General features: G+C 43.4%; 1 protein-coding gene across 1 annotated transcript in view; it reads left to right on the forward strand.

The window, feature by feature from the left end:
- Nucleotides 1-25,520, forward strand: part of syt7a (synaptotagmin VIIa) — a gene marked incomplete at both ends in the record, with an annotated part of 66,319 nt that extends 40,799 nt beyond the window's left edge. Inside the window, 8 exons of the mRNA XM_083974516.1 lie at nucleotides 4,906-5,322; nucleotides 9,011-9,154; nucleotides 19,100-19,202; nucleotides 21,199-21,466; nucleotides 22,936-23,105; nucleotides 23,447-23,561; nucleotides 24,208-24,407; nucleotides 25,416-25,520. Of these exons, the coding sequence (XP_083830642.1) occupies nucleotides 4,906-5,322; nucleotides 9,011-9,154; nucleotides 19,100-19,202; nucleotides 21,199-21,466; nucleotides 22,936-23,105; nucleotides 23,447-23,561; nucleotides 24,208-24,407; nucleotides 25,416-25,520 (1,522 nt within the window). The remainder of the gene's footprint in view (nucleotides 1-4,905; nucleotides 5,323-9,010; nucleotides 9,155-19,099; nucleotides 19,203-21,198; nucleotides 21,467-22,935; nucleotides 23,106-23,446; nucleotides 23,562-24,207; nucleotides 24,408-25,415) is intronic.
- Between the last annotated feature and the right edge of the window lie 444 nt (nucleotides 25,521-25,964).

The following is a 25,964-nucleotide window of genomic DNA, read 5'->3' on the forward strand; positions in this document are numbered from 1 at the left end:
TTGTGAAGTGAAATCCGCCGGCTGTAGTAGTTGTAGTTGTTGTTGTTGTTGTTGTTGTTATTGAGGAGGGTTGACCGTTTACACCAGGTCGCAGCGTGGTGCCAGTGTTCACCTGTGGTTTACATCCGTCTGTGGCTTCTCTCTGATCCCTATCAACCTAATATCTAATGTGTACTGCACTAACATTGGAGCACTTCAACTCTGTCCACTGTCTATCATATTGGGAGATAAGGTTAACAGTGTTTGTATGGTACTTGATGCAATAAAAGTAATGTTTCTACTCGCTGGGCACTTGAATCCAATAAAGCACCAGCAAGGTCATACCTAGCTATCTCCCTCTGGGCACTGAGAGGGCTCCAAGCTTAGACATCCTGCTACCAGTCATCTGATAAACTGTCTAATAACTGGTCATCTTTAATAGACCTAGCAGTTGGGGACTGTGTGTTAAATTGCCTGGAGAGTGGAGGCAGCAGTGTGCTTATGAATGTGGTGGATATATGGATTACTGCCTGAAGTTTCTGGCAGGTAATCTCAGGAAACCATCTTCAGACCTTAGCGTTTGTGTCTTGAGAACTTCATTTTTCAAAAAAAAAAAAAAAAAAAAACCCTCAAGGTTGTCATTTGCTGTCCATGAAGCTGTTTTTCAGCAGGTTCTGTCCTCCTCACAAGTATTTTTTTTCTGTCCAGTGGTGAAAAATGCATTTTCACTTCACACTAATGCTAAAACGAGTTGTTCTATCAATAGAGTGTTAAAATGAGAAACATTATATACGTATTTTTAACCAGGAGACCGCCTCCCTCGACCCGATAATAAAGCCAACAGACGGCTGGGAAATCATTTCCTGTTTGAGATTCTCTTGAGATCAGCAGATTTCCATCACACTGGGCCTCATTTATCAAAAAGGTTACCTAACCTGCACAATCAATCTCCATGTTTAGAGATTTGTTGGCTTTGAGTCAATATTGAACTCGTTATATATATTTAATGTCAGCATCAGTCACGACACAAGCTTCAAAGTTATCCCAGTGAATTGACAAACATCTTTCAAATTTACGCACAAGTCTGGATTGTATTTACTGTATATCATTCTGCATTTCATCAATCTGATAACTCTGAGATGAAAATCTATCAAAGATTATGTGGCTGTATTTCTTTTGGAAATGGCTTCCCCTCTCAGTAAAGTTGGGTCAGAAACAGGATTGATATCTGAATGCTTTATATTCCTGTAAAGACTCTGTGATGAATGGCTGCGTTTATTTATGTTAGTACTTTTAATAAAGAGCAAAGGCGTTCACCTTGTGCTCACTCGATAAATGAGGCCCATGTCCTGTGTGTTGACGGTCGCTCCAGCAGAGTCATCCGCGCTGTTCCTGTGATTGATGACTTACCCACTTGCACTGTCAGGTCAATTGGTCAGAATTAAATGTGAAACGGTGACCTTCAAAGAAACCTGATGCAAGGGTAGCACCTCCCAATCTCACGCCGACACACGAGGCAGCAGTGACTTCTGCACCTCGTACTTTGTGTCTCCTGGAGCGGGAGCACCATGCATATTAATGAAATGTAGTCATGTCACCAGAGGGCACTACTGTGCTTTATTTTTGATCATCACTGTTTTCAGTAGACATGACATTTTAGACCCAAAAACAGTTTTGAAAGGAAATCAGAGTTGACAACTGCTTGGACACTGATTCATTTCTGGACCTTGTGACTTCTTTTTGTAGCAATGGATATGATTGGACTGTCCTCATGCTCTTTTCTACAGCGTGGTGCAGGTATTTAATTACATCCTGTTTACTGCCATTGATGCAAAGTGCTGATCAAATAACAAATAGATCATAATAAAAACTGGAATATTGCGGATTAAAAATGTAAACATGCAGTGTAATCGATGTTTTACAGGAACAGATGCACTTGTATTTAACCGAATGTCACTTTGGATGAGTTCCCAAATGACTTGAGTATTTGCTCATGAAACACTTCAGTCCTCCCTTTGCTCTAAGTTGCTACGAATGATTTGCTTTGTATAGCAGCACATCTCAAGCCCCAAACGCCTAAACGAATGAGAGAATGAGAACTAAATGACCAGCGTCAACACACTGTTGCCACAAGTGAATGCTGGCAGCTGTAGTATTGGTCCTCCAGGCCTAATAGGAGTGACTTCTTGCTGGTTTTCCACCCTCCACAGGCTCCCTGTAAATTCTTCTCCTCCTCCTCCTCCTCCTCCTCCTCTTCCTCCTTTTCTTCCCTGCTCTTCACTCCCACATCCCTCTCTTCCTCCTCACTGGACTCCAGACCTTTTCATCCACCTGCCTCTCACTTGGCCTGGAAAACTAGACCTGCCCCCTTTACACACTCTACTGATCTGTCTCACTTCCTTAGCCGTGTGGTTGCTCAATCTAGTTTCCTGTGTGTGTGTGTTGGTGTCTGTCTTTCTCACACTCTTTGGTCTTTTTCTCCTCTTCCTGTCGTTACTCTTTCTCTCTCTCCTGTACCCTCCTCTGTCCGGTTTGGGACCCTCGCACCCTGTCTCTCTCTCTTAGTGGGGCAGTGTCAGGGGGTCAGAAGGGGGCAGCAACTGGGCATGGGGATGATGGGGGGGGTCCTTATCGCAGTGACAGCGTGAAGAGCATGGTGACAGAGGGAGCGAAGGCCGGGAGGTGGCAGACCGTCCAGGGCCACATGCAGTCCGGAGGATTAAGACCCAGCAAGTGAGTTCAGAACTGGGCATGAAAAGAATGAGCACATCAGTCACTGTGCAGCAGAATAAACACTATTACTATGCAAATGTTATTCTTACACGTTTTCACCACAACAGCAGCAGCTATGATTAGGTGAATGAATCAGTTCTGGGAGGGAGAGTATACAGTCAGGTCGAGTTCAGCAGGGAGGAAAGAAGTGCAGCTCAGCAGTCAAGGTGAGCGTGCAAGAGCAAACGGACGTGTGAGCTCTAGGGAAATGTGCATTCTCGTCATCATGAGAAGATAACAATAGTTACCTTGTTTATGTGAGAAACTGTACCACCTGCCAGTCTCCCTCCAACAATGCAAAACAAAAATAGTCCCATTTTCACACACTGAGTGCCAGCCAGCCCGCCTTTTAATTAAGATTTAGGCTGAAATGTGAGCGACATGATGATCACCGACTGCGAGCTGCATCCCACAGCCATGACGTATGACATGATTTAGGGTCTATATTCAGCGCGCTTTAAACGAGGCACTTCATTTTCAGTTCTTCATGATTTTTGCACCTTACTTTGGCACCTCGTGCCTGTGATTTCTTCCTCCACAACACATTACGCTCATCACTACCTCACTCCTCATTCCCTCCTTCTCTCCTCTTCTCATCTTTCTTTTTGCCCCCTGTCTATAATTGGATTCTATTTTCAGGCTGCTATAAGTGTCTGTGTCTCTTGTGTTTGTGTCTCGCACCCCATTTTCTGTCTCTCCTCCATCGTCACCCTGTGTTCTTATCGTTCCCATCGCTCTCTCCATCTTTCTGTGGCTGTGTAAAGCCACTCCTCTTTTTTTTCCCTTTTCTTCTGTTTTGCCCACAATCTGTTTCATTTCAGCAAAGCCATCTATTATCCCATTTTTATCTTTTCATTTGCGACGTTTAAATATGATGGATAGCACGCTAAAAGCCTTATGCAAAATTATGTTTGGTGAAGTAATGCGAAGCCGAGTAAACTGCACCTTACTGATGTGAATAGCTCCATCATGACCTAATTCTGGTAGTCTGGGTTACACAGCGATCTGACAGAGGAGGATATATTTAGGGAGTAGAAAAGATATTTAAAAAAGAGCACACAGGATAGTGTAGAGCCCCGAAAAGCTGAAATAATGTACGCACAAGTAAGCGAAATAGGATGTGTCACACACCTTTATGTTGATGTGACTATTGAAGAAAGGCAATGAGCCAATTAAACCGCATTTATAAATGGGAGGAGTGGAAAATGAGAGGCTGACAGAGGGAGGGAGTCATACTGTAGGACTTGGTTGGCTGTTGGGATGTCTCTAGAGGCGCAGCATGTGTTTAAAAGACGAAAATGACTTAGAGAGAAAAGAGGAGAGGCTATCAGAGATGGAAAAAGTTGACTGACGAGTCGATGAAATGGGGATCTCTCATCAGCCCAAAAAACCCTCATCAGGAAGACCTGGGAGCTGCAAAACCTCGACCCCTCGATGCGGTCACGTGGCGCATAACCGTTCCACGCCTGTGCGGACGGTGCACATCCGACCACTGCCCACGCGCAACACACCCCCACGCAAACAGCGCGCTCAGATCGCACAGACACGCAAGGCACACACACATCTGACGCACGCGCGCAGGGCGAGCTCCCAGTCTGCACACGGCTGCCCAACGCAGCCCCATGAGCAGTACACAGCACACAGCGATCACTCAGGCTGCACCTTCTACTGCTATTTCTGCTACTGCTGTTACTGCTGCTGCCTCACATTGCTCTCTTTCTCTCTCCTCCTCCTCCTGTCTCCACTTCCCAACGCTCCTCCTTCTGCCTCCTTCTCCACTCTGTCCTCAAACACCACCCCTCGTCCTTCCTCCTCCTCCTCCTCCTCCCCCTCCCCTTCCCCATCATCAACTTCCTGTTTGGATGAACTTTCCTGTATCTATCCTGACGTCAACTTGACTTCTTCTCCTGTCACTCACCACTGCCCTGTGCCACCTTGTGTCATCTCTGATGACTCTTTCCCTCTCTCCCACATCTCATCTCCTGACCCCACCACTTCTGACCAACGCGCCTCCTCTCGCCACGGCTCTGCTCCTTCATTTTCTCCTTCCACTTCCGTGACCTCTGACTCTCCCTCACCTCCTCATCGACCTATCCTCTGCCGGCCGTGGCCTTCTTCGCGCTCTCTTTCCTCACTGCTCCTCTGCCCTCCCAGCTTTGGGGACCCAGTCTTATCCTATGCATCCACTTTGGAGCACATCCCCTCTGGCCCGGCCAGGCCGCGGACGCTGCTGCGCCAGCAGAGTCTTCAGCAGCCCCTCATCCACCCACCAGGCCCTGGTCTCAGCCATCCTCCCACCACCTCCCAGAGCTTGGGACAGTTACACACAGCACCTGGACAGCCGGGGGGAGGTGGGGGTGCTGGGAGAGGAGAGGGAGGTGGCAGCGGTGGTGAGGGTGGGGGTGCAGGTACAAGAGGCGGTCCCCGGGGTGCGCGGGGCAGCCCAGCAGGAGCAGGGGCCTCTCGCTATAGGGGAGGTGGAGCAGGAGGGCGCTCGCGTGCCAGTCCTGGCAGCTGGGATTACATGATGGACCAGATCCGGAATCGAGGCCTGGACGTCAAGTCCTTCCTGTGAGTGTCTGCACCTGTTCATTCATATCTTTATGGAGTCTTTGTAGTGTCACCTGCTTAGGCCTGTGTCCGTCTGTGTCTGACATCATATGCTACAAGTTACTTCATGTGTTTGTTTAAGGTGTCCCTTTCCTTTAATCTGTAATACGTAACAATATCTTAGAATCAAATCTATAATATATCCATAGCTATTTATGCATGTTATTCCCATGTTTAGGTATTTACTTATGTGCTTTAACTTTTACCTTTTTAAACCACTCTTCTGTGTCTCTTTTGGGTGTTTTCTTTCAGTTTCTATCTGATATCCAGGGAAGGATATTATGTAGGCAAACCATGTGCTGTGCTTGTGTGCATACACAATGTGTATTATGTAGGTGTGCTGTTGTGATTTCCACTGGTATGAAACTGTTTGGAGCATGATCAGGACTTTAGTTCACAAAATATAATTCCAGTAAATTGTGCTGTTGGTATGAGATATATTCTATGCACTTCAGTCCATCTCATACAGTAGCTTATCATGTTAATTCAGGAAGATGATGTTCAACACAGAGGAGGAGGCCAGAGGTCGGCTTATTTAAAAATGGATTATAAATGTTAATAAGGGTAGAGTTAAAAATGTAAATAAGCCGTTGTCTTTAAGCTCTGAGCCCTGTTGTTTTGCGGGAGAGGGATCAGCATCTCATTTTATCAAGACGTCACAGATGACATGGATGATATAAGCAATTATAGATTCCATTTATTCAGGACGGGTGGGGGCACATATGGCTACTCGATATGTTTTATGGCCTTTCATTTCTCAACATAAACAGGGTGATTAATAATTGCTACAGCAATAATAGTTGCTCATGAACACACATTGCTGTAGCAGTAATGAGTTGAAATGAACTGCAGAGCTTCTTATAGAGCAGTCAGTCACAGAATGCATTTTTCCTCATTTCAGAAGGAATGACAACATGTGCATGAAAAATAGCACGGAAGTTGGGACATATTGTGGGCCGTTTCTATCCCACTCTTTGATAAATTGTTCAATGTTTACACTCTATGCTCTGCTAAACAGTAACATCTGTTTGGATGGCACTCGGCCTGTCTGCTGCAATTGTCTTTGCAGGACGAAGCTAGTGGCGCTAGTACATAATATTCATGAGACAGTTTCATGAAAAGTCACCATTTATTTTATATTCACACCGTCCCACTCAATTAGATGATGTTGTTTCTGAACCATCCTTTCGAATGACTGTTAAATATCCTGCTAAACAGACGCACCAGCAGGCCTAATCCATATTTCATGAGTTAGTATTTGCAACTAAAATGGCATCTCTTTTTCTCCGGTATAGCACTGTAACTTTTGCGCTTATATGGGTCTGGTGACATATGTGTCAGCATGTGCACATCACACAGGCCATGTGTCACTGTGCATCAGTATAGGAACAAGGGTTAAGCAGCTGTGTGTAGATTTGTGTTAACCCTGAAGCATTGATCTTATGTCACCAGCACCATTACTTCTGCAACATATTGGTGCTGCAGGCCAGAAGAGGAGGGAGGGATGATGGTGTGGTGAAGGGATGAGATGAGGAAGGACACCGGCAAGGTACAACATGTATTTAATGTCCCTTTGCTCTGAATGCGTTTTTACAGTGGCCCTTTTCCTTTTAATGTGCACTAAAGATTCTCTGGATGCTTGAGCACAGCACAGCTGAACTAATGCCACAGACTAACTGAGCATTAGCAGTGTAGCACATGCGAGCACCAAGGTCATGGAGAATGTCCCCCATACAGTAGCACCTATCATTGTAGATGTGGCTGCAGCACCTTCGGTGTAAATGTGAGATTGAGATCACTGCGCTTGTATATTTCCTGCCTCTGCAACAGCAACACCTCATAGGATAGATGACAGAGTGGCCCAGTAATAGACATGACCCATTGTTCAAGACAGTTAATTTCAATCTTGGCCAGATTCCCTATCTGGGTGAAACATTGCCCAATGAATGTGTTGATGTCATTGACACAGATATCCAGCGTTTGGAGCCGTTTGACCAAATGGACCTCATGGGAGATCAGTCTTCATACTTTTTCTCTGCCAATCAATAATTTATCCTAGTGTCATTAATGTCTGTTCTTCCCCTTCACTTGTGCTTCCTTAATGTTCGGCACATTGATTGAAAGTGTTTTACCAATATTCTTGAGTGCAAATGGCCATTCTTAACAGGTGATGGGAGAAGAGGGATCCAATAACCCTTATGGTTATAGTATCAATATACTGTAAGCAGCATACCATTATGTTGAACAGACCAATGATTCCCAGCAGGTATGTGTGCTCCAGGGGGCACTTGTGCAGTTAGCAGAATAAAGAGACAAATGCAAAGTTGTAGCTGCATAAACAAAGAAGGATGAAAATACTGAGCTTTAAGTAACAGATAAATGTTGAAATTTCTTGCTGGAATTTAAAATATAAATATTAGAATAGATAGCACAGATTAAATCACTTCAAATTAACTCATTTATGTTGGGCGGTGTCATTGAACTTGACTTTATCTCAAAGGGATTCTGAGCGTAGCAGACATAAAAGGTTGGGAACCGCTTGTATAGACATATAACAGGGAGATTATTAAACAGGGCTTTATGGAGCAGCAAGAAAAGCTTTTGACGGCGTGTAAGGAAGATGAAATTGTGAAGTTTAGGGGCGATATCTTACCACAGCCTGGCAGCACCATATTTTCTTAGCGGAGAGATATTGTAACACAGTCAGAGCCTTAAGCTATAGACCTGTGGGTGTGGGTGACAGCAAGGGAGGGAAAGGAGGCAGAGAATTAAGAGAGGGGGGATAGAGGAGATGAGGGGGGGAAAGGGGGATTTGGAGAGCAACTGTAGCAGAATAGAGGAGATGAAATGAGAAGAGTGCAACACGGAGAGTGAGAGAGCAGTGACCCAGAAAACGGTGACATACACAAGCACCTCAAGATACTGTGCCACTCAAATAGAAACAATTAGTCCAGATCTTCTTAATGAGGCTTAATTAAATCTTAACTCTGGAGAAAGATGACAGGCATGTTCGATGGGAAAGGTGAGTCTGGAGGGAAAGCAGAAGGCGGGTTAAATAACTCGATAAATTACTCTGTGTGTGTGTGTGTGTGTGTGTGTGTCTGGTGTGAGTGTGTGTATGCATACAGGTCTGTAGGCTACATAACTTTAACATGTGTGGAAGCTGATGCGCCGGCTGCTGAATATCACATCCATTAACGATCATTAACTAATCACCAACGGTTCCCTTAATTATTTGTTGTCTGTATGATGTGAACACAGCCTGCACCTGTTGTCAGCACCACTTCGTTAAAATCATTACATTATAATTAATTTGGCCTTTCGGTTTAAGGTAACTCTTTAATATCCTTCCCTGGACTAAGTGCTCACTGCTCGGGTGTTATTGTGTGGTTTTTGCAGATTTCCCCTCTCTGACCATTTTCTCTGTTTACCCTCATGCGGTCTCTTAATTGTTCCGGCCGCCTCTCTGATTTCTGTCCTGGATTTCACATGAAATGACCTCTCTTTTCTTCTCTCTCCCTGCACCACACCTTCTTTATGTTCGATTTCCCTATCCTTTGCATCTCTGTTCTCTTTTCTCGCCTCTTTCTCTCTCTGTATCTGTATCTCTATCTCTGTCTCTTATTGTATTTTCTTTATGGGGAGCTAGCGAAGGAAAGATGGTGGTCCTGGCTTTGGCCATTGGTGTGGCAGAGCAAGATGACTTTGCCAATATCCCTGACCTGCAGGAAACAGCACAGGCAGCACCACCAACCAATCAGGAGCCCCCTCCTGAGAAGAGGTACCCGATAATGTATGCAAGTGCTTGTGTGTATGAGAGAGAATGGGGTGCAAATGAAAGGACGTGAAGGATGTGATATCGAAGAAAAGCAAGAGATGATTTCAGGACATAGGCGGAGAGAGAAAAGTAGTTGTGTTTTGTGCTTTCGGTGAGTCACTGCACTTAGGTGCATTGTGTTACAGACCTGCAACTGAAATAGCACCACAGCTCAATGCTCTGTTACAGAAATAAAAGTAAGAGCGGACCATAAAAACCAAATGAGGAAAAAATGCCTGTAATGTGGGAAGAGTAAAGAGATAAAGCAATTTGGATGTTAGCTGTAAAGTAGTAATGAGCTCATAAATCACCGCAGTGAGATGCTCGCTGGTATTCTGCTACTTTTTTCTGCTTTTACAGGTAAAATTTCAGCCAATCAAATAAAATAGTGTTTGCTCATGCCAGTGAACTTTTTTCCCCCCCTGGCCACAATAATTATCTCTGCATAACACAATGACATTCTCCTCTACCATTTTCATCTCTATTTGTTTGTCTTTTTACTGCTGGCTCACAGAGACCTCCCATTGGTAATTGTCGTATTTCCTTTGTATCTTCATGCTTTTATTATCTCTGTCCTTTCTACTCCTATGTTCTTTCTTCCCCTCCTGCTCATTAGCTTCCTTCAATCACCCTCTGCTGCTCTGAGAGTCCTGTCTCTGTAGCTCCACTGAGGGCCCAGAGAGCCTCCTCATTATTCCACAACATGTTAGTCACTTACATAAACATGCTGCTAAAAATAAACCTTTTCCTTGCCAGCCACCTTACGCACAATCCCTATCTCCAAAAATAATTGCTTTCGCATTCTGTTAAGGAATCGGACCAACTTCGTTTTTCTTTTTTCCCTTGGAACAGTTTAAGACTAACAAACGAGTACAGGGGTGTGACAGACACAGCTCACACCACACTGTGTTTGTGTTGTTCATTTTCAGGCGTGGATGGTGGTTTTTGATTATTTGCACCAGAGCATAACACCACAGAGCCACGGTGTAATCCTGTGTTTTGTCCAGCCTTAGGCAGATGCGCCACACTTGATTTCCTCTGCCGTCCAATAAGACCATTTTAATACTTTGATTCTATGACAAATTGGAGACAGTTTTAGAGATACATGATATGACATACACCTTAAAAGAAAATGGCAGAAGAGGGTAAACAAATTTTGATTTGCTTTTCACGCCACTTGATGATGATTTAAAACTTGAGCTCTGTTACAATACAGATGGTAACTGTTTTCCTATTTAGACTGCACAGCTGCAGTATGAAGCTGCACATGTGGGCTGCAGACATTTATAGGGTCTCTTGCGTGTTGGTCCCTGAAATAGTGAGCACCTTTATTTATCATACAAAAGTTTGCCTTTAGAGCTATCCTTCGTCAACAACCACTGAGAGAGATTTGTCTCTGAGTTTGTCGGCCTCGTTTTAGTCTCCTGCCCCCGAGCATCCTGTGGCCTTTTCCTAAAGTCCACACAGCTGCGTGGAGCTACAAACAAGCATGAAAGTCATCTTTGTGTAAGAATGTCGCTTTTGCGAACATCAAAAGTATTGCCATTGTTCAGGATTAGTGTGAAACCCGTAGAGGCACAGAGGAGTACAATTTTCTGTGTAATTTGCTGTGCACATTACATCTGGCTGTTCCTGCATTTTATTCACCTGGAAACCTCCTTAAATGGGTTGTGAAATCCACTAATAGACTAAACAGCAAGAAGGAACCACAAGCCGCTTGTTCCAGCACTTGGCCAGCAGGACTCACCTCGATTAATGGTGATTGAGTGCATTGTGGTATTTTCTAGATTAACCTGAGGTTCATTTAATTTCTTTCAGTCAAAACAGAATGACTGGCAGTTTACAGTCTGTGAACAATAGACAGGTAGGAAGTAAAAAAAAAAAAAAAAAAGAACGATTAGACTCTAATGAATGTCGCGGCCACTTTACAGAGCTCCTGTCTATCCCTTAACTGAGCTGTAAACTAATTCCACTTGAGCCACGTATTGTTTTGTTTGTTTCATGATAAATTACAAATTCAAATCTATAATGAATGATTTAGCCACACTTTAATTGGTTGCTAAATATAGAGACCCAAATAAACAGTAGGTCCACAGTGTATTAAAAATGCAAGGTGTAAGCTTGCTGGGAGTATATCATTCCCCGTGGTGTTAGTGCTGACTTCACAGATGTCTGACCATGATTTAATCAATCACGCTCCTGGCATATTGCTCATTCTTAACGGGGCTCTCGAGCCTGCATCCATCTGGAGACAAAGCCATTCTTTCATTTGCCCCTTGCTCTCCACACCCCTCTGTGCAGCCATATCATCGCGGTCTGTGCGTTTACATCAAACGTGTCCTTCATGTGTCTGTAACTCATCTCCATACCTGCATCGCTCATGTTACACCCCTTGAATTTCTTCAACAAACACCAACCTGTCTCAACAACATGTCGCTGGCAAATTATTTCCGCCAAACACAAAGCCTCTGAAGTTAATGTGACTAGTTTACGTGACTCTCAAATGTTAACATAGTCAGTGCGAACATCAAAGTGAAGGCTCTCCTCTCATGATGAATAGCAAAGAGCTGTTCTCTGCACAACTGATATGTGGTGCCCTACATTAGTGAAACAGACGGGGGTGGAATGTAACCAAGTGCATTTACTCAAGTTCTCTACTTTGTATCTCCACTACATTAATTTGACAGCTAATAGTTATAGTTGTATAGTTTGATGTTTTGATTGGACAAGAAGATGTATTTGTGGTTTTAAGTACAACAACAATCTCAGAGTAGTTTTACATGTACTTTCTCAGTCTTCTCTCTGGAGCTCTAGCAACAACAGGTCAGTGAGCCAATCAGAAGAGCGGAGTCTCCTCTGGCTGAGTGTTTTTGAGTGATCAAATAAAAAATAAAGCAGATTTCAGAAATCCTGTGAGGCAAGATGATGGGCCTGGTGGGTGGGGCTTTGGGTGGGGCTGAGCGAAGTGCCTGTAAAGTTGTGACATCACAAAGTAACAGAGTTCGTGGTAGCTCATTTAAAGGCACAGTTTCTGAATGTCGGCTGAGTCCAGAGTACTGAGTGCTTTGATATTTTTACAGTATTAATGTAGAACCTAGACTGCTTTATGATTTAAAAAAAAAAAGACATGGGAGTCTGACTTTACACTATTAGACCGTAAAAATTGCTCTACAAAGGCTTTCACAGATTTTATATTATTAAATTTAGATTGCCTTATAAAATTGAATGAATAGTTAAGGATGCAATCAATGTTTTAATAACCCATGGGTCACATTTCCAATGTCTTTGCACTTCCACTAAAGAGACACTTCATATCTAAACTTTGCAGGCTTAATTGAACTGTTCTGAATGATCCAATATTTAATTAAATAAAAGACAAATTTTAGACTAACTTATAAAATATGAATACAAATTTGTGTCATAGAACTTCTGTTCTTCTCCATTTATCATCTCACAACCCCTCAGATTAATCCTATGATGTTTTAGAGGTGATGCCACCCTGGGGTTGGGCTCCACCAGACTAAACTCTCTATCTAAATAGGTAAAACTATAGCTCCACCTGGTACACCATTAAAAAACCTATTTCACATTGATGTATCATGTATCATTGCTACTATTTAAAAATTAAAAATAATAATCTGACACTAACAGGAGAAAATACATTTTACTGGTGCTTCTGAACTTTAACTTAAGTAGGATTTTAAATGCAAGACTTTTACTGGTACTGGAATATTTTACATTGTAGTATTGGTATTTTTTCTTATGTAGAAGATCAGAGAGCCTCTTCCACTGCTGGAAACAGCAATGCTAAACACCATGTTGCCACAAATAACAACAAAGAGGCTTTTCATTTACCCCTCAGCAGTGTGTCCATGCTTCATTGTTGCTTGGCCATAGCGGAAGGCAAGCCAAACAAACACAGTTTTATCCCCACTGGCCATGAGAAGGTGTTATAGTGCGTGATATTCATTACGCTCCTTGCCTGACCTTGTGTGCGCGATCGCTGGATGAAAGCGCTCTGTGCGGCCATTTGTTTATGAAGTGAGGCAGCAGCTGACTGACAGTTTGAAAGGCACCGGAGCTGGTGGTGGGGATAGAGACTTTTCCACCAAGGTTACACATTCGCAGGGGAGAGACAGGGAGGGAAGTCTGTGCAGTAAAATAGCTGAGGAAATCGGATGGATTACAAAATTGTGTGTTGCTTAGATTGTGGGGCCACACATGCTGAGATGTTTATATGCAGGCATCCATAGGTTGTGGATCTTAGAAAGCTTAATTAGGATGTTAGAGTGCCTCGTTAATGCCTCATTGGTCTTCACTTGTACAATTCTGTTTCGATTCAGTGAACCTATACTGTAGGTTCTCCTCCACTGTTGCTATAAAGAGTGACACAATCCCCGAGAGCTTTGAATCTAGATCTCTCTCTGAGCAGCAAACCAACGAACCAATGAGGATGGAGGCGCAGGACAGAGGAGGCGGGATACGTCCTTGTGCCACATTGACATTAAATCCACTTGCCTTTGGTCTTTCAATTATTCATTCATGCATGTTACATCATTTTGAGTAAGCCAGCAGAGTTGTTTCTCGTTTCTGAACACATCTTGCAGATATTAATAGATATAGCTGTAGATTTCTCTGCCTCAAAGATGCGATGTATTCTTAGATTCTTCTGAGTGTCCATTAATTGCCAAGTGGGCTATATGATATTGCTCCATAATTGATGAGCTTATTATATTGCTTAACTTGAACTTGACACAAAAGGCTATGATAAATAGGCAGTTTTGACCTTTTACTTAAATCAATATAAATGTGTGTTTAAATGACATCACGACTAAATGCATTAGTCTGAGTAGGAGGAGTTTAATCGTGTCATATCATGGAGGATGGTGTGTTTAGGCTGATGTATAGATAGGTCATCCTGAGGTCACACATAGTATAGAGTACAGTTAAGCCTTGTTTTCTTTAGTAATAGAAAGAAAACTGCTGTCATAATGCTTCCCAGTGATATAATCTGAATGTGTGTATGAACATGTAATATGTAAATTGATTATGGTACATTCTGATAGTTGGACACAGTGCTCCTCCTGTGACAGGGGCTTTGTGTGCCCGACTAATCAGCAGAGTCTTCAGGGGCTCTGGTTAAGACTGCCCCTGAGGCTTTGGCTCCCTGTGGCCACCACGCTCATCCTCACATCACAGGGGGAATGCTGAGATGCATTCAGTTACATGCTTAGAGAGGGGGAAAGAAGATAACACTAAGACGGGCAAAGATAAATAAATAAAAAAAAAATAATAATAAAAAAAAGGAGCCACAAAGCAAAGAGGAGGAGGGGAGTGCATTCATACTTTTATCCATCCATATGTCAGGGGAGGATGAGAGGAAATTCAGAGTGCAAATCCATCTTCCTTCCATGAGAGTAGTAGGAGGGAGTGCTCATTGTACTCTGCACATCCCTGTGTTATGCAGAGCTGGAGGCAGCACTCTAGCCAGCAGGTACATGCTGCTACACATGCTCGTCTCATACACACAGATAGATGGATGGCGGTTGGGGAGGCGAGCTATTAGGAGCATTAACCTGGGACTCCTGTGTCCTGCCTCAGAACAGGTGGCACATCTGCAGCAGCCTCCACGTCAGAGGCAATCTTTGAATTTTCAAAACATTTAGTGGACTCGTGTTCGGAGTTTTAATGGACTTGAAAAATGTTGTGATGATTTCATTTTGCTGAAATTCCCTGGGATGATAGGTTAGATGTTTTTGCTTGAGCTCGAAGAAATGACTGCTAAATTGCAGAGAGTATTGGGAGGCTATAAAGGGAGGTGAGGTTCTGAACGGTAACAACATTAAACACTTCTTTGGATATGATTTTTTTGGGGAGTTTTTTTTTGCCAGCCACGGTGCTAATCCAAACTATGCAAGCTAAAAAAAATATATGTCTTCTAATAAAAATAAAATAGACATATAACAGTATTTATAGAGACCCACATTTGGCAATGACTGAATTGTGTTGTTGTTTTCTATTTTTCCATTTGGAGTTCAGTGAAAGCAGCAAATACAAAAAAAGCAGCATTTAGCACCTCCCTTGTTGCATCCTCCTGAAATGGGATTTCAGTAAACGAAGCTATTTTAGACTCATTTCCAGTTCCAGATCGTAGGAAGTAATTAGTCAGCAGTGAAAACATCCACATTTATGTGCCGCAGCAGAATCTCTGGTCATGGCTTGAGAAGTGAGGCAGCAGGGGTTGACTGGCTGACTCCAGTGTGAAAGTACATGTGTTTCATGTGGATGATGAAGTTATGTAAGCAGCGGCGTGCTGCTTCGCTGCCGCAGCTTTGACTGTGAATGATCTTGGGAAGTATGATGTGGCCCCTGAACAATGACAGATCTAGTGGACGGATATAAAATTTAGCACAAACATTGAAATGAATCATTTCATGGTCTCATACGAGCGTGTTTGTTTGAGTGTGACATGTTTGCAGAGGGGTGGGGAGTCTGAGTGTCTGGGGAAAGAAAAAAAAAGAAAAAAAAAAGCTGGGGCTGGGTTGGGCTTTCTTTCTCGCGTCTCTCTCCAGCCTAGAAGTGGAGTGTCTTTCCCTCCCCCTCCCCCTCTCTTCGAGCTGCTGGCCCTCGGTCAGGTAACAAAACAGGATAGTATCACAGGACGGTGAAACCCAAAGTGGCCCCGCCTGCCTCCATATGTCTGTTCATGTGAATGTGTGTGTCTGCGAGGCTCTCACCCGTACCTGTCATATATCCTATACCTTATCTTCTTTGTTCTCAGTGTGTTTGCCTGTTTGCTGCACCCCTCCAAATATGTACACCCTTCCCTTGCGTCCACTCCCAACAACCTCTTGTCACAACACCCCAAACCCCCCCATATGTATGGTCTGTGTTTCTAGAGCCGTTGCTATGCCAACAGCCCACTTTCTGTGCCTTAGCTGTGGGAGAATCTGATCTGAACTCGAGTCCACTCTGCCTCCCACTGGTTACTGTAGACAACTGCAGGCTCTAAAGCATAAATTTCCACATCAGCCCCCAAGGGGTCAGAGAGAAAGAAGCAGTTGTAGTATGACCATCTGCCATAATTAATGCTGCTTTTTTAAAGATCTCAAATAATTTGAAACCAATCTTCACTTTAAATCCATGACGCTCTTCAGAAACTGTAGGATCTGGAGGCAGCCCCAGCCGCTTTTCTTTAAACAGCCTGGAGGCAGCGCTGGAGCAGAGGACCACCTCAGGTGCTGTAGAGCAGGGCTGGTAAAGGCCATTTCCCTGGCTGCACTCGCTCTTACCTGAGAATGCACTGAACCCCTGAATGAAGCATGAAGGAGAATGAATAATTGAAGACGTTTACTCCCCCATCGATAGTTGGGAGGTGGAGGAGGAGGGAGGTGCCTTGCTTTACATCAAGACGTAAGTCTCTCTCCGAGCTTTAGAGCTCCTTTGAGCTCATTCTCAGATCTTGGTTTAGTGTTTTTTACTCAGCCCTTTCCTCTCCTCTCAAACCCGTTGCCTGCAGTTTAGAGTCTGTGTAAGAAAATAAATAAATAACCAGGCTTCTGAAAATGCATTTACCTCCCTTGGCAACTAATGTAACTAACACCAATTGATAAATATTCCCTTCCCTTCTCTCAATGGTTAACATCCCTCCTTCCCCCCCGTCTCGCTCTGGTTCCTTTGCTGGTTGAAGTGATTGTTTGCTTGTCTTGTTTGCTTGCTTTTTCTGTCTGTCTATTTGTCAGTATATTTTCCCCTGGTTCTGTCCTTGTCTTCTGCAAAAATGTACACATTATTGCATTCAACATCAATTCTCATCCAAATTTGCAGTTTAGAGCACCCAAAAAAAATACTACGATCCATGAGACATACACATTCTCTCAGTGAAAAGCTTAATGCTGGCCAGACAGACAGACTTGCTATGGGCTCCTTGTTTCCTGCCTGTCCAAGGCATTGCCTTCACTCTCCGAGTGACAACTACTTGCATATATTATATATGCACATGTAGCCAATGCCCGTTCGTGCTTTGGCCCCTGTGTCCCCAATCCACACTTTTAGAGTGTTGCTAAATGGTTGGAAAATCGGGTTAGAGTTAAAGTGAACTTGTATCATTTGTAGTCATTACTTCTATTTATCAACGCCCTCTTTGTAACACTCTAAATGTGCACTTCCTATGTTCTTACTATTTGTCCCTTTTTGTGTTTTCAATGATATTTTTGTATGGTATATCTACATCTTATTTCTCTTTCGTTCAATATCCATCCTTCATTTATTTTGAGCTCTCCACTTAGAGAACAAAGGTTCTTGCTCTCTCTCTCTTCTTCTTGGTGATCATTTGTATTTATTGTCTTTTTCTTTTCTTCTCTGTGGTCTTTTTCTCCCTCTAGCATGTATGCCCCTTTGTCTCCTGTTAGAGATATTGTGTGTGCATAGCTCTTTATTTTTTTTGTCTCTTATTCTTTGATACTTATCAGACTGACCAAACTAAGCCTCTCTTGTGTTTCCAGGCTTTCCTTCCTTCATTCCCTATCTTTTCTTGCAGCTCTGTTTTTTCTCTCTAATGTGCTGGTGTTTGTAACAATCTCACTCTGTTTTGGTTTTGGTTTTTTGTAACCTCACTGTTCATGCTATTAATACTTGCTATCTCTTCTAATACAGAAAAAAAATAATTTCAGCTTGCTTTTCTCTTTCTTACATTACTTGTTAAACCTTCTATCTTTTCTAGAGTCTTTATGATTTCTGTCCAGTCTGTGTGTCTGCAGCATCCTCTCTGCATCTGCACATTTCTTTTCTCTGTCTTAGTGTCTCCGTTCCTGTTTTTCTTCTCTATTTACTGTTTGTTTCTTGCCTAACGGTGTTTCAGTGTTCAGCCTCTCCATGTGCCTTGAGCAGTCATCTATGGAGTGCTGTGTGTCCAATGTGTCATATTGCATTGGCCAGGACTTTTTGCATTTGCCTCTTTCTTGTTCTATCCTTTCTCTCATGTTTCTTTTGATCTCTCTCTCTTTCAACTCTCTCTCAACATTTTGTTTCCTCTTTTGCTGTTTTCCTTTTCTTTACTCTTTGTGATTCTTCTTGTTTTCATGATGTATGAACATAGAGGTTTTTCTCCTACTTTAATGTTATGTTTTCAACAATCCTCATGTGAAGGAACTAAACTTAACATCTATTAACATTTGTACCTAAGTATCAGCTGTGCCATGGGAGATCTCTGCCCTCTCCTTTATGTTTTTCTAAATATTTTGTGTTGTTGATGCAAAGTTAATAACTGAGAGATTTAAAGACACACACACTTTAACATCTGTCCTGTTAAACGTCTGGTCCTCTATATGTTGCTATACATGTCTGTCTACTGTGTATATAGTAACGTCCTGTTGCTATACATGTCATTATACATGTATGTCATGTTAATGTCTCAGAGGGACTAAGGGTTGACGAGCTCTGGGGGTAATGGGGATAACTGATGGGTTTCTATCAATTTCAAATCTAGTGGCTTTGTTTTGTCTTCTGTCTGAAAAGGTGCTTCTTTACTTAGTGGAGGTAACTTTCCTGTTAGAGATATGGATGTTTGCCACACTGGACATATGTACAGTCATCTCAGATTCCAAGTTTTCATCAAAGACAACTCACTGCATCAGATGTCCTCAGTTCTAGCGCCCGACGTTAATCTGTGGAATCTCTGGCAGACTTTATTTGGCTTTGCTCATGATAGCTCGAGAAAGTACAATCTGCTTTGAAGCGACTTCTATCCAAAGCAAACTTGGACTCAATTGGTCATTTCAGATAGGCGGTGTTCAAGCGCCAAACAGGTGGAGGTTGGACTCCCTGTGTGCTCAGACATTCTCTCTTTCTGGAGATGAGTTAGCTTCTCAGCTCATGTCCTCACTGTTGTTCCTCTGCGTCAAACTGTGCTTTTGCTTACAGGGGCAACAAGCCAGCTAACAGCCCCAAGGGCCAACCCCCTGATGCTGACGGTCACTCCTCCGTAACTGACCTGGCCAACTCCCTCACCGGAGACATGGTGATGGTAAGACCCTCTGTCCCACCACTCATCAATCCCACTGTCACTTATGCTGGTAAATCTCAGTTTATGCTATATTATGTCCAAAGGTATGTAGATGCCTCTGGCTTTGGGTCCTAATCTGGTTTGGGCCCTATAGTTACAGGTACTGGAGACTGATACAGGTTAGGTTAGGTTAGCTTAGTGTCAATAAGGTTTCAAAGTTTGTGTTAGGATTATGGTTACAACAGTGGAGCTCTGAGGCACAGATAAGTAATTTATATCACACTGACATTATTTGTCTGTTGGTTCAAATCATTGCTGGTTTTTGGGTTGTCATGGGATTTGTTGACAAAATGAATAACATATATTTCCCACCCATCTTAAAGGAACACTGCAGGAATTTATTGTTGATCTTCCATACATTTTAATTGAAAGTGAAAGGAAGGACTGGAGTTGGATCCTTGAGACATGGCAAATGTCGGCCAGATTTCATGTTCCCAGTATAAAAGAACAGAAAGTACAGTGTGTGTTAAACTTGTAAACACAGATGACAACTCTAGGGTTATTTTTCTGAGAGTTTTGAAAAAATCCATCCAGAGGCACAGAGGACACTGTGCAGCTGTTTATTTTTTCAGGTTGAGTCTCCTCCTGATAAGTAAACTGACCTTGATATGACAGTTCCAGTTTGTCATAGAAGAGCTGGACTTGACTGGACTCGAGTCCTAAACTCAACCCTGTCCAGCACCTTTGGCTATGAATCAAAACGCCGACTGTGCGGCAGGCTTTATCAGCCAAAATCAGTGTCTGACCTCATTAATGCTTTTTGCAGCTGAATGGAAGCAAATCCTTTCAGCCAGAGTCCAAAATGTCATGGCAGGACCTCCCGGAGGAAGTGAGGGAATCACACTGACGCCTGTGGTTTGAGAGTGAAATGTTTAGTGATGACCAAGTGTATATGTTCAATATTCAGACGTCCACATAACTTTGTGCAATATGAGGTAATTCTATGTCAGCAGGTAGGGTTAATGCTGCCGAGTCACCCTCCGTGCACTGGTTGATTTACAGCTGCACATGGTAATAACGGAGTCATTATAGAAAAAAACACACACAGCCAGTTCCCACAGTGGCAATCAAGCGAGACAAGCCATCCAAGGTGACTCACACTGTTTGATAAATTAGACTTGGAATATTTCACACTTGCTCTGCCTGTCACTTCTGAAACCCATATTGACAAATTCTGAGCGAGTCCGTCTTTGTCACTTTGAAATTCTGTAATCAGCTATTTCAGGTAATGCTCCCAGTGAGTGTTTGCAGGCAAACCGCTTCTCAGTCTATACATACTCAAAGTTTCATCGGGGGCTTTTGCGCGAAGTTGGTCTCATGAACTGCTTGTCTTATCTCTTTCAAAGTGCTCCACTGCTTCGTTCCAATGAATGCTATTGTTAGAGTGAGAAAGGGAGAAAAATGAAGGACAGAGACAGAAGGTGGAGCGACAGGGAGAAAAGAGACAGCCATAAACACAGCTGAGAGTGAGGAGAGGCAACCTTGAGCTGCGCGTCCCTGGCTGTTCGCTCCGTGTCCCCTCACTCAGTGCTCTCTCTCTCTCCTCTGCACTTTCTCTTTGTCTCTTCCTCCCCTTTTCCCCCTCTCTGTCCGCTGCTTTCTATCAGATAGTGGCCTTTTAGTACACAGCCGTGATAAAGCAGTCGTAGTGGCTGCGAGAGAGAGTGGGTGGTCTAAAGCTTCCCTATCTACAATCTGAGCACCTCCTGCCTCTTAAGAACATTAGTAAGGAAATTAAACTCTCTCACTTCTTAATGTCAGACAGATCTCTGCCTTTAAGCAGCTGCCTCACTGTGGCAGGGTAGAAATGCGGCGCTACAATCTCGTGCCCTTAAAACTTCCCTCTGCCACGGTCTGAGTGCACGTGCTTGTGTAACAAAAAGCGTCTGCTCTTGGATTCAGCCTTTTTGAATGAGCGTTCGTATTTACGTGACTGTCTGCCTTTGTGGCCCTGCAGCTGTCTCCAGGTTCAGAGGACGATGACGGTGAAGGGCCCATCAGTGAGAAGCTCGGCCGGATCCAGTTCAGCATAGGCTACAGCTTCCAAAACACAACTCTCACCGTCAAAGTCCTCAGGGGCCAGGAGCTCCCGGCCAAGGACTTCTCTGGCACCTCTGACCCCTTCGTCAAGATCTACCTGTTGCCTGACAAGAAGCACAAGCTGGAAACCAAGGTCAAGAGAAAGAACCTCAACCCCCACTGGAACGAAACCTTCCTGTTTGAAGGTCTGTGTCATTTCCATGCAGCTACTCACCATAGAACTGTGGTTATTATTATTGTATTAAACACTTCCCATTACATTTAGTCACTTTACCAGTCAAAGTCTCTGAAAACGTGCTCTCGTATCCTCAGCATGTCACTATGACATGAAATATTCATAACTAAATAACACTGAGCATTTAAGCTAAAATAAAAGCTATAATTTAACAGTTAAACCCTGAAAAGGCTGCTGCATCAGGGCTGTGTGGGTGATGTTTCATTCGATTCCCACTTCAAAACAGAACAGTGCAAATGAAAGTAGAAGTGCCGACATCTCTCATGTGAACCGTGACTGTTCACAGTTTGGCAGATAATTTTGTGTTCATATGAGCTGAATGAAGAGAGCAGGTTTTCAGGGCCTTAAAACATTCTTGCAGAAAATGTTCTGTGCCGGTTTGAGAGCGAAGGTTTCTGCAGCTTCCTCAGATTGGCACAGCTCTTTGAGGCTATAGGCATTTTGCGAAGATTTCACTAATCACAGTATGAAGCTACAGTCAAGAGCTGCTTTAAGTATAAAGACTGGAAAGGTGAAAACAGCTCTCTTGGCTCTGTCTGAAGTTAAGAAAATCCACACCTGAACCTCACTAATCGACACATTATGTGTCATTTGTGCAATCCATACAAAAACGTAAGTGTAACGATGTAGGACACGACGAGTTGTTTCCCACCTGGTTACATTCTTTTATGCAGCTAAGCTAAGTTTGTGTCCTTATATTTAACAGGCAGATGTTAAGAGTGGCTTCTCAGCTACAGCCTCAGAAAATAAGCTCACTTACTCTACACAGCGTGTCCTATTAAGCATTCATAGCCATGGCAGTGTTCCTCAAGACTCAGACAGCATTGTGGGATTTATGTGAAAAGCGACAATGAATGTGTGAAATCAAAACAAACTTGTTTGGCATTTAAAAAAATATTAAAAAGCTATAATTTAACAGTTAAACCCTGAAATATATATATATATATATATATATATACATATATACAGTATATATATATATGTGTGTATATATATTCCTTAGCTGTGTTAACTACAGATGTTTAGGAGCAGGCACTCGGGGAGCAATGAGGTTTATCACACCAGTATGATCAGAATTTGTGTCATTAAGACAATTGTGCTCGGATGACAGCACAGTGTTAAATTAACCAAAATAATGTCCAAAAGGCTCAAACCCTCCAAAATTAGAACAATGGGCCAATGCTCTTGAAAAATGAATGTGATGGCTCTTCGTGACCAGAGTATAATGATCCATCTCAGTCATCTGAGAGAGTGTTGGCTGTTCCTGCAGTTTTTGAAATGCACTTTGGCCTTTGCCAAATTCAGCCCTGTTAGCACGGTGCAGATTACACCGCTCCCTCTGTGCTGTCAGGAAGGTTTTTTTTCCTCTCTGTAACTTAGCTCACTCCTCACCGTTATCTGTTTCTGCCCCTGGTTTAGGGTTTCCCTATGAGAAGGTGAGAGAGCGCACGCTCTACCTTCAGGTGTTGGACTACGACCGCTTCAGCAGGAATGACCCCATTGGAGAAGTGTCAATTCCCCTGAACAAGGTGGAACTGGGCCAGATAAAGACCTTCTGGAAGGAGCTCAAGCCCTGCAGTGATGGCAGCGTAAGACAGAGGGGTTGGCCATTAGGCCGTCAGTTCAAATCAGGGCAAATGCAGTTTTCATTCTAATGTTGTGATTATCATTTTATTTAAAAGAGTCTGATGCTATTCATTGTCTACTCTCAGCATGTGAGCTTGATTTATATAACTTTAGGGTGAGGAACACGCTCAGATCAGCCATCCTGGTCAGTGGACCAGGTGTTGTGTTTGGCACAAGGTGTTAGAGCAGAGAGGGCAGTGCAGTGACGTAAAATCATACAATGAGGAGTTTGATATCCCCTGATGAAATCTGATATCAGACTGAATGAATCATGCTCCATTTTCTGTGTGTGTGTGTTCCTCAGGGGAGACGGGGAGACCTGCTGGTGTCTCTCTGCTATAATCCCAGTGCCAACACCATCACTGTGAACATCATCAAAGCGCGCAATCTCAAAGCCATGGATATCGGGGGCACCTCAGGTAGAGATTCCATCCTTGTTTGTTTAGTCTTTTCTCTTTCCAGCCCTTGTCCACCGCTCCGAAGCTCTTCTTGTGACATTGGAAGCTCTGTGGCTTCACACACAGCTTTGGCTCCGTGTTCAAACATTTACTGACCTGTCCCGTGCAGGCGACACTTGCCGTCTGGCTCCTGAGCCGGGTCGCACCACATAGCTGCAGCAGCAAGGTGACATTACGTCAAGTGTCTCTTCGCTTGCCCTCTCTCTCTCTGTCTCTGTCTCTTTCTGTATATCTATGAGGATCTTCAGCCTCCCAGCCAAAATCTGTGTCAGCCCAGTTTGGTGCAAGTATCAGGTCTCACTGTGAAATGCTTTCTGTGGCATATTTTTGGAAAAATTACCCCTTCCTGCCACAACAGGAGTATGATAATGCTCCAGAATTGGTAGTACAAATCCCAGGCCCTATTTCCATAAATACTTCCTCATTTGTATGTTTCCTGGCTCAGGGGATGAGTTGACCTTGAGCTCAAACTATCTGCTTCCTGCTGCCTTCCCTGACTTTAACAATTAAGAGGGTAATTGCAAACCTGACCCTAAACCCACCCCATCCATGTGCACCTTCATCCTCTGCCTCATGTAAACTACTGCACTCTCCGTCCGTGTTGCAGATCCATATGTGAAGGTGTGGCTGATGCACAAGGACAAGCGCGTAGAGAAGAAGAAAACAGTGACGATGAAGCGCTGTCTGAACCCCGTCTTCAATGAGTCCTTCCCTTTCGACGTGGCCGCCCATGTGCTGAGGGAGACCACCATCATCATCACCGTCATGGACAAGGACAGGCTCAGCCGCAATGATGTTATCGGCAAGGTAACACTTGTCGCCCCCTATTTTATTTTTATTTTACCTTTATTTAACCAGGAAATTTACTCATTAAGGTTAAAAATCTCATAAAAGAGTGTCTTGCAGCAGCAGAATGAACAGGGGAAAAAATGTCAGCCATTTACATACACTCTAAAAACATATGTAAAACACAGTGAAACACAATAAAAGTTAAAAAAAACAGATAAAACACAAAACTAAACGCTATCAATGATTTAGTACCAAAAAGTGTTATCTACAGTGTTCCCAAAAAACATGTTAGTCAAAGCATCTGCATCCTGATTTACCATTTTACAACAGATTTTAAAATGTCTTTAAAAGCCTGTAGAGAGATCAGTCCTTCATTCCCAGGTCCTTTTGCAAGTCATTCCACAGCAAATTTAAAAAATGTTCCATTCTGACCTTGGGAACAGAATTCGTTAGGAAGTCCTGTGATCGGAGATTATACTTTTTTGAGTATTTTCAAGATAAGTATACTTGTAAATATAAAGGAAGCAGACCTAAGAAACGTTTATAAATTAAAACATACCAATGATACCAATGACCAAGATTAGAGCATTTCAATTTTGACACGACTGACTTAAACATACGTAAAATAAATGTTAAGTATTTATGCTGAGCTAAGTGTCTGCTGGCTCCTGCTACATACTGACAGTACGATCATGAGATGGTAACAATGATCTCATCTAGCTTGGCTGATGATTTTCAAGGCCTTGTCATTCAACTGTAAGTTTGTGCACTGCCTGACAACAGGCAGCAGAATCGGCTGACTGATGAAGTTATTCAAGCATTCACAGTGAGCAGTGTGGGCGAGGTGTCCCTTGCATTCATGATGGCCATTAATTAAGTTTTAGCCATAAATTTAATTTTTAAAATGGATCAGTCATGCTGACTCGGGGCATTAACAAAACTGACCGCCATGTCTTCTTGAACAGACACAGTAGATTAAATATGACTGTCTTCATCTTCATCCTTTCTCTTCCTCCTCTCTCTCAGATCTACCTATCATGGAAGAGTGGACCAGCGGAGGTGAAGCACTGGAAAGACATGCTAGCTCGGCCGCGTACTAACGTCGCCCAGTGGCACGCTCTCAAGGCCTAATCGCACCGCCCAGCTTCCTCCATGGCCCCTTCCCGTCTCCAAACCTCCCTCCCCTCCCCTTCCACTCCTCCTTCCCTCCCGTCCCCTCCTCCCACTCCCGTCCTTATGCACAAGACTGACTTGCTGCCAGGCTGCGAAACACGGGTACAATTAGCCATCTGCTCTCTTAAACCTTTAAACTCCTTTCTTTCAGAAATCTCCTCTCCTCTCCTCTCCGACTCCTCTCTCTTCTTCTGTTCCCTCCTCTCATACAGCTGTGTCTTAATTTCTATGTCTCACCACTTTGCCAATGGTTCCCCTGTTTCTGACTGTCTGTATGTCTGTCTGTCCTTATGCACTTTGCCTGTGGAGGTCTGATGTTCAGTTTCTTTGTCGACCCCTTGGTTCTGAACTGCACTGCAGCCCCTGATCTATTTAAGGTGCCAGTCCCGTGGGATCACAGAG

The sequence above is a fragment of the Trachurus trachurus genome (genome assembly GCF_905171665.1).
Source record: "Trachurus trachurus genome assembly, chromosome: 6".
Lineage (NCBI taxonomy): Eukaryota > Metazoa > Chordata > Actinopteri > Carangiformes > Carangidae > Trachurus > Trachurus trachurus.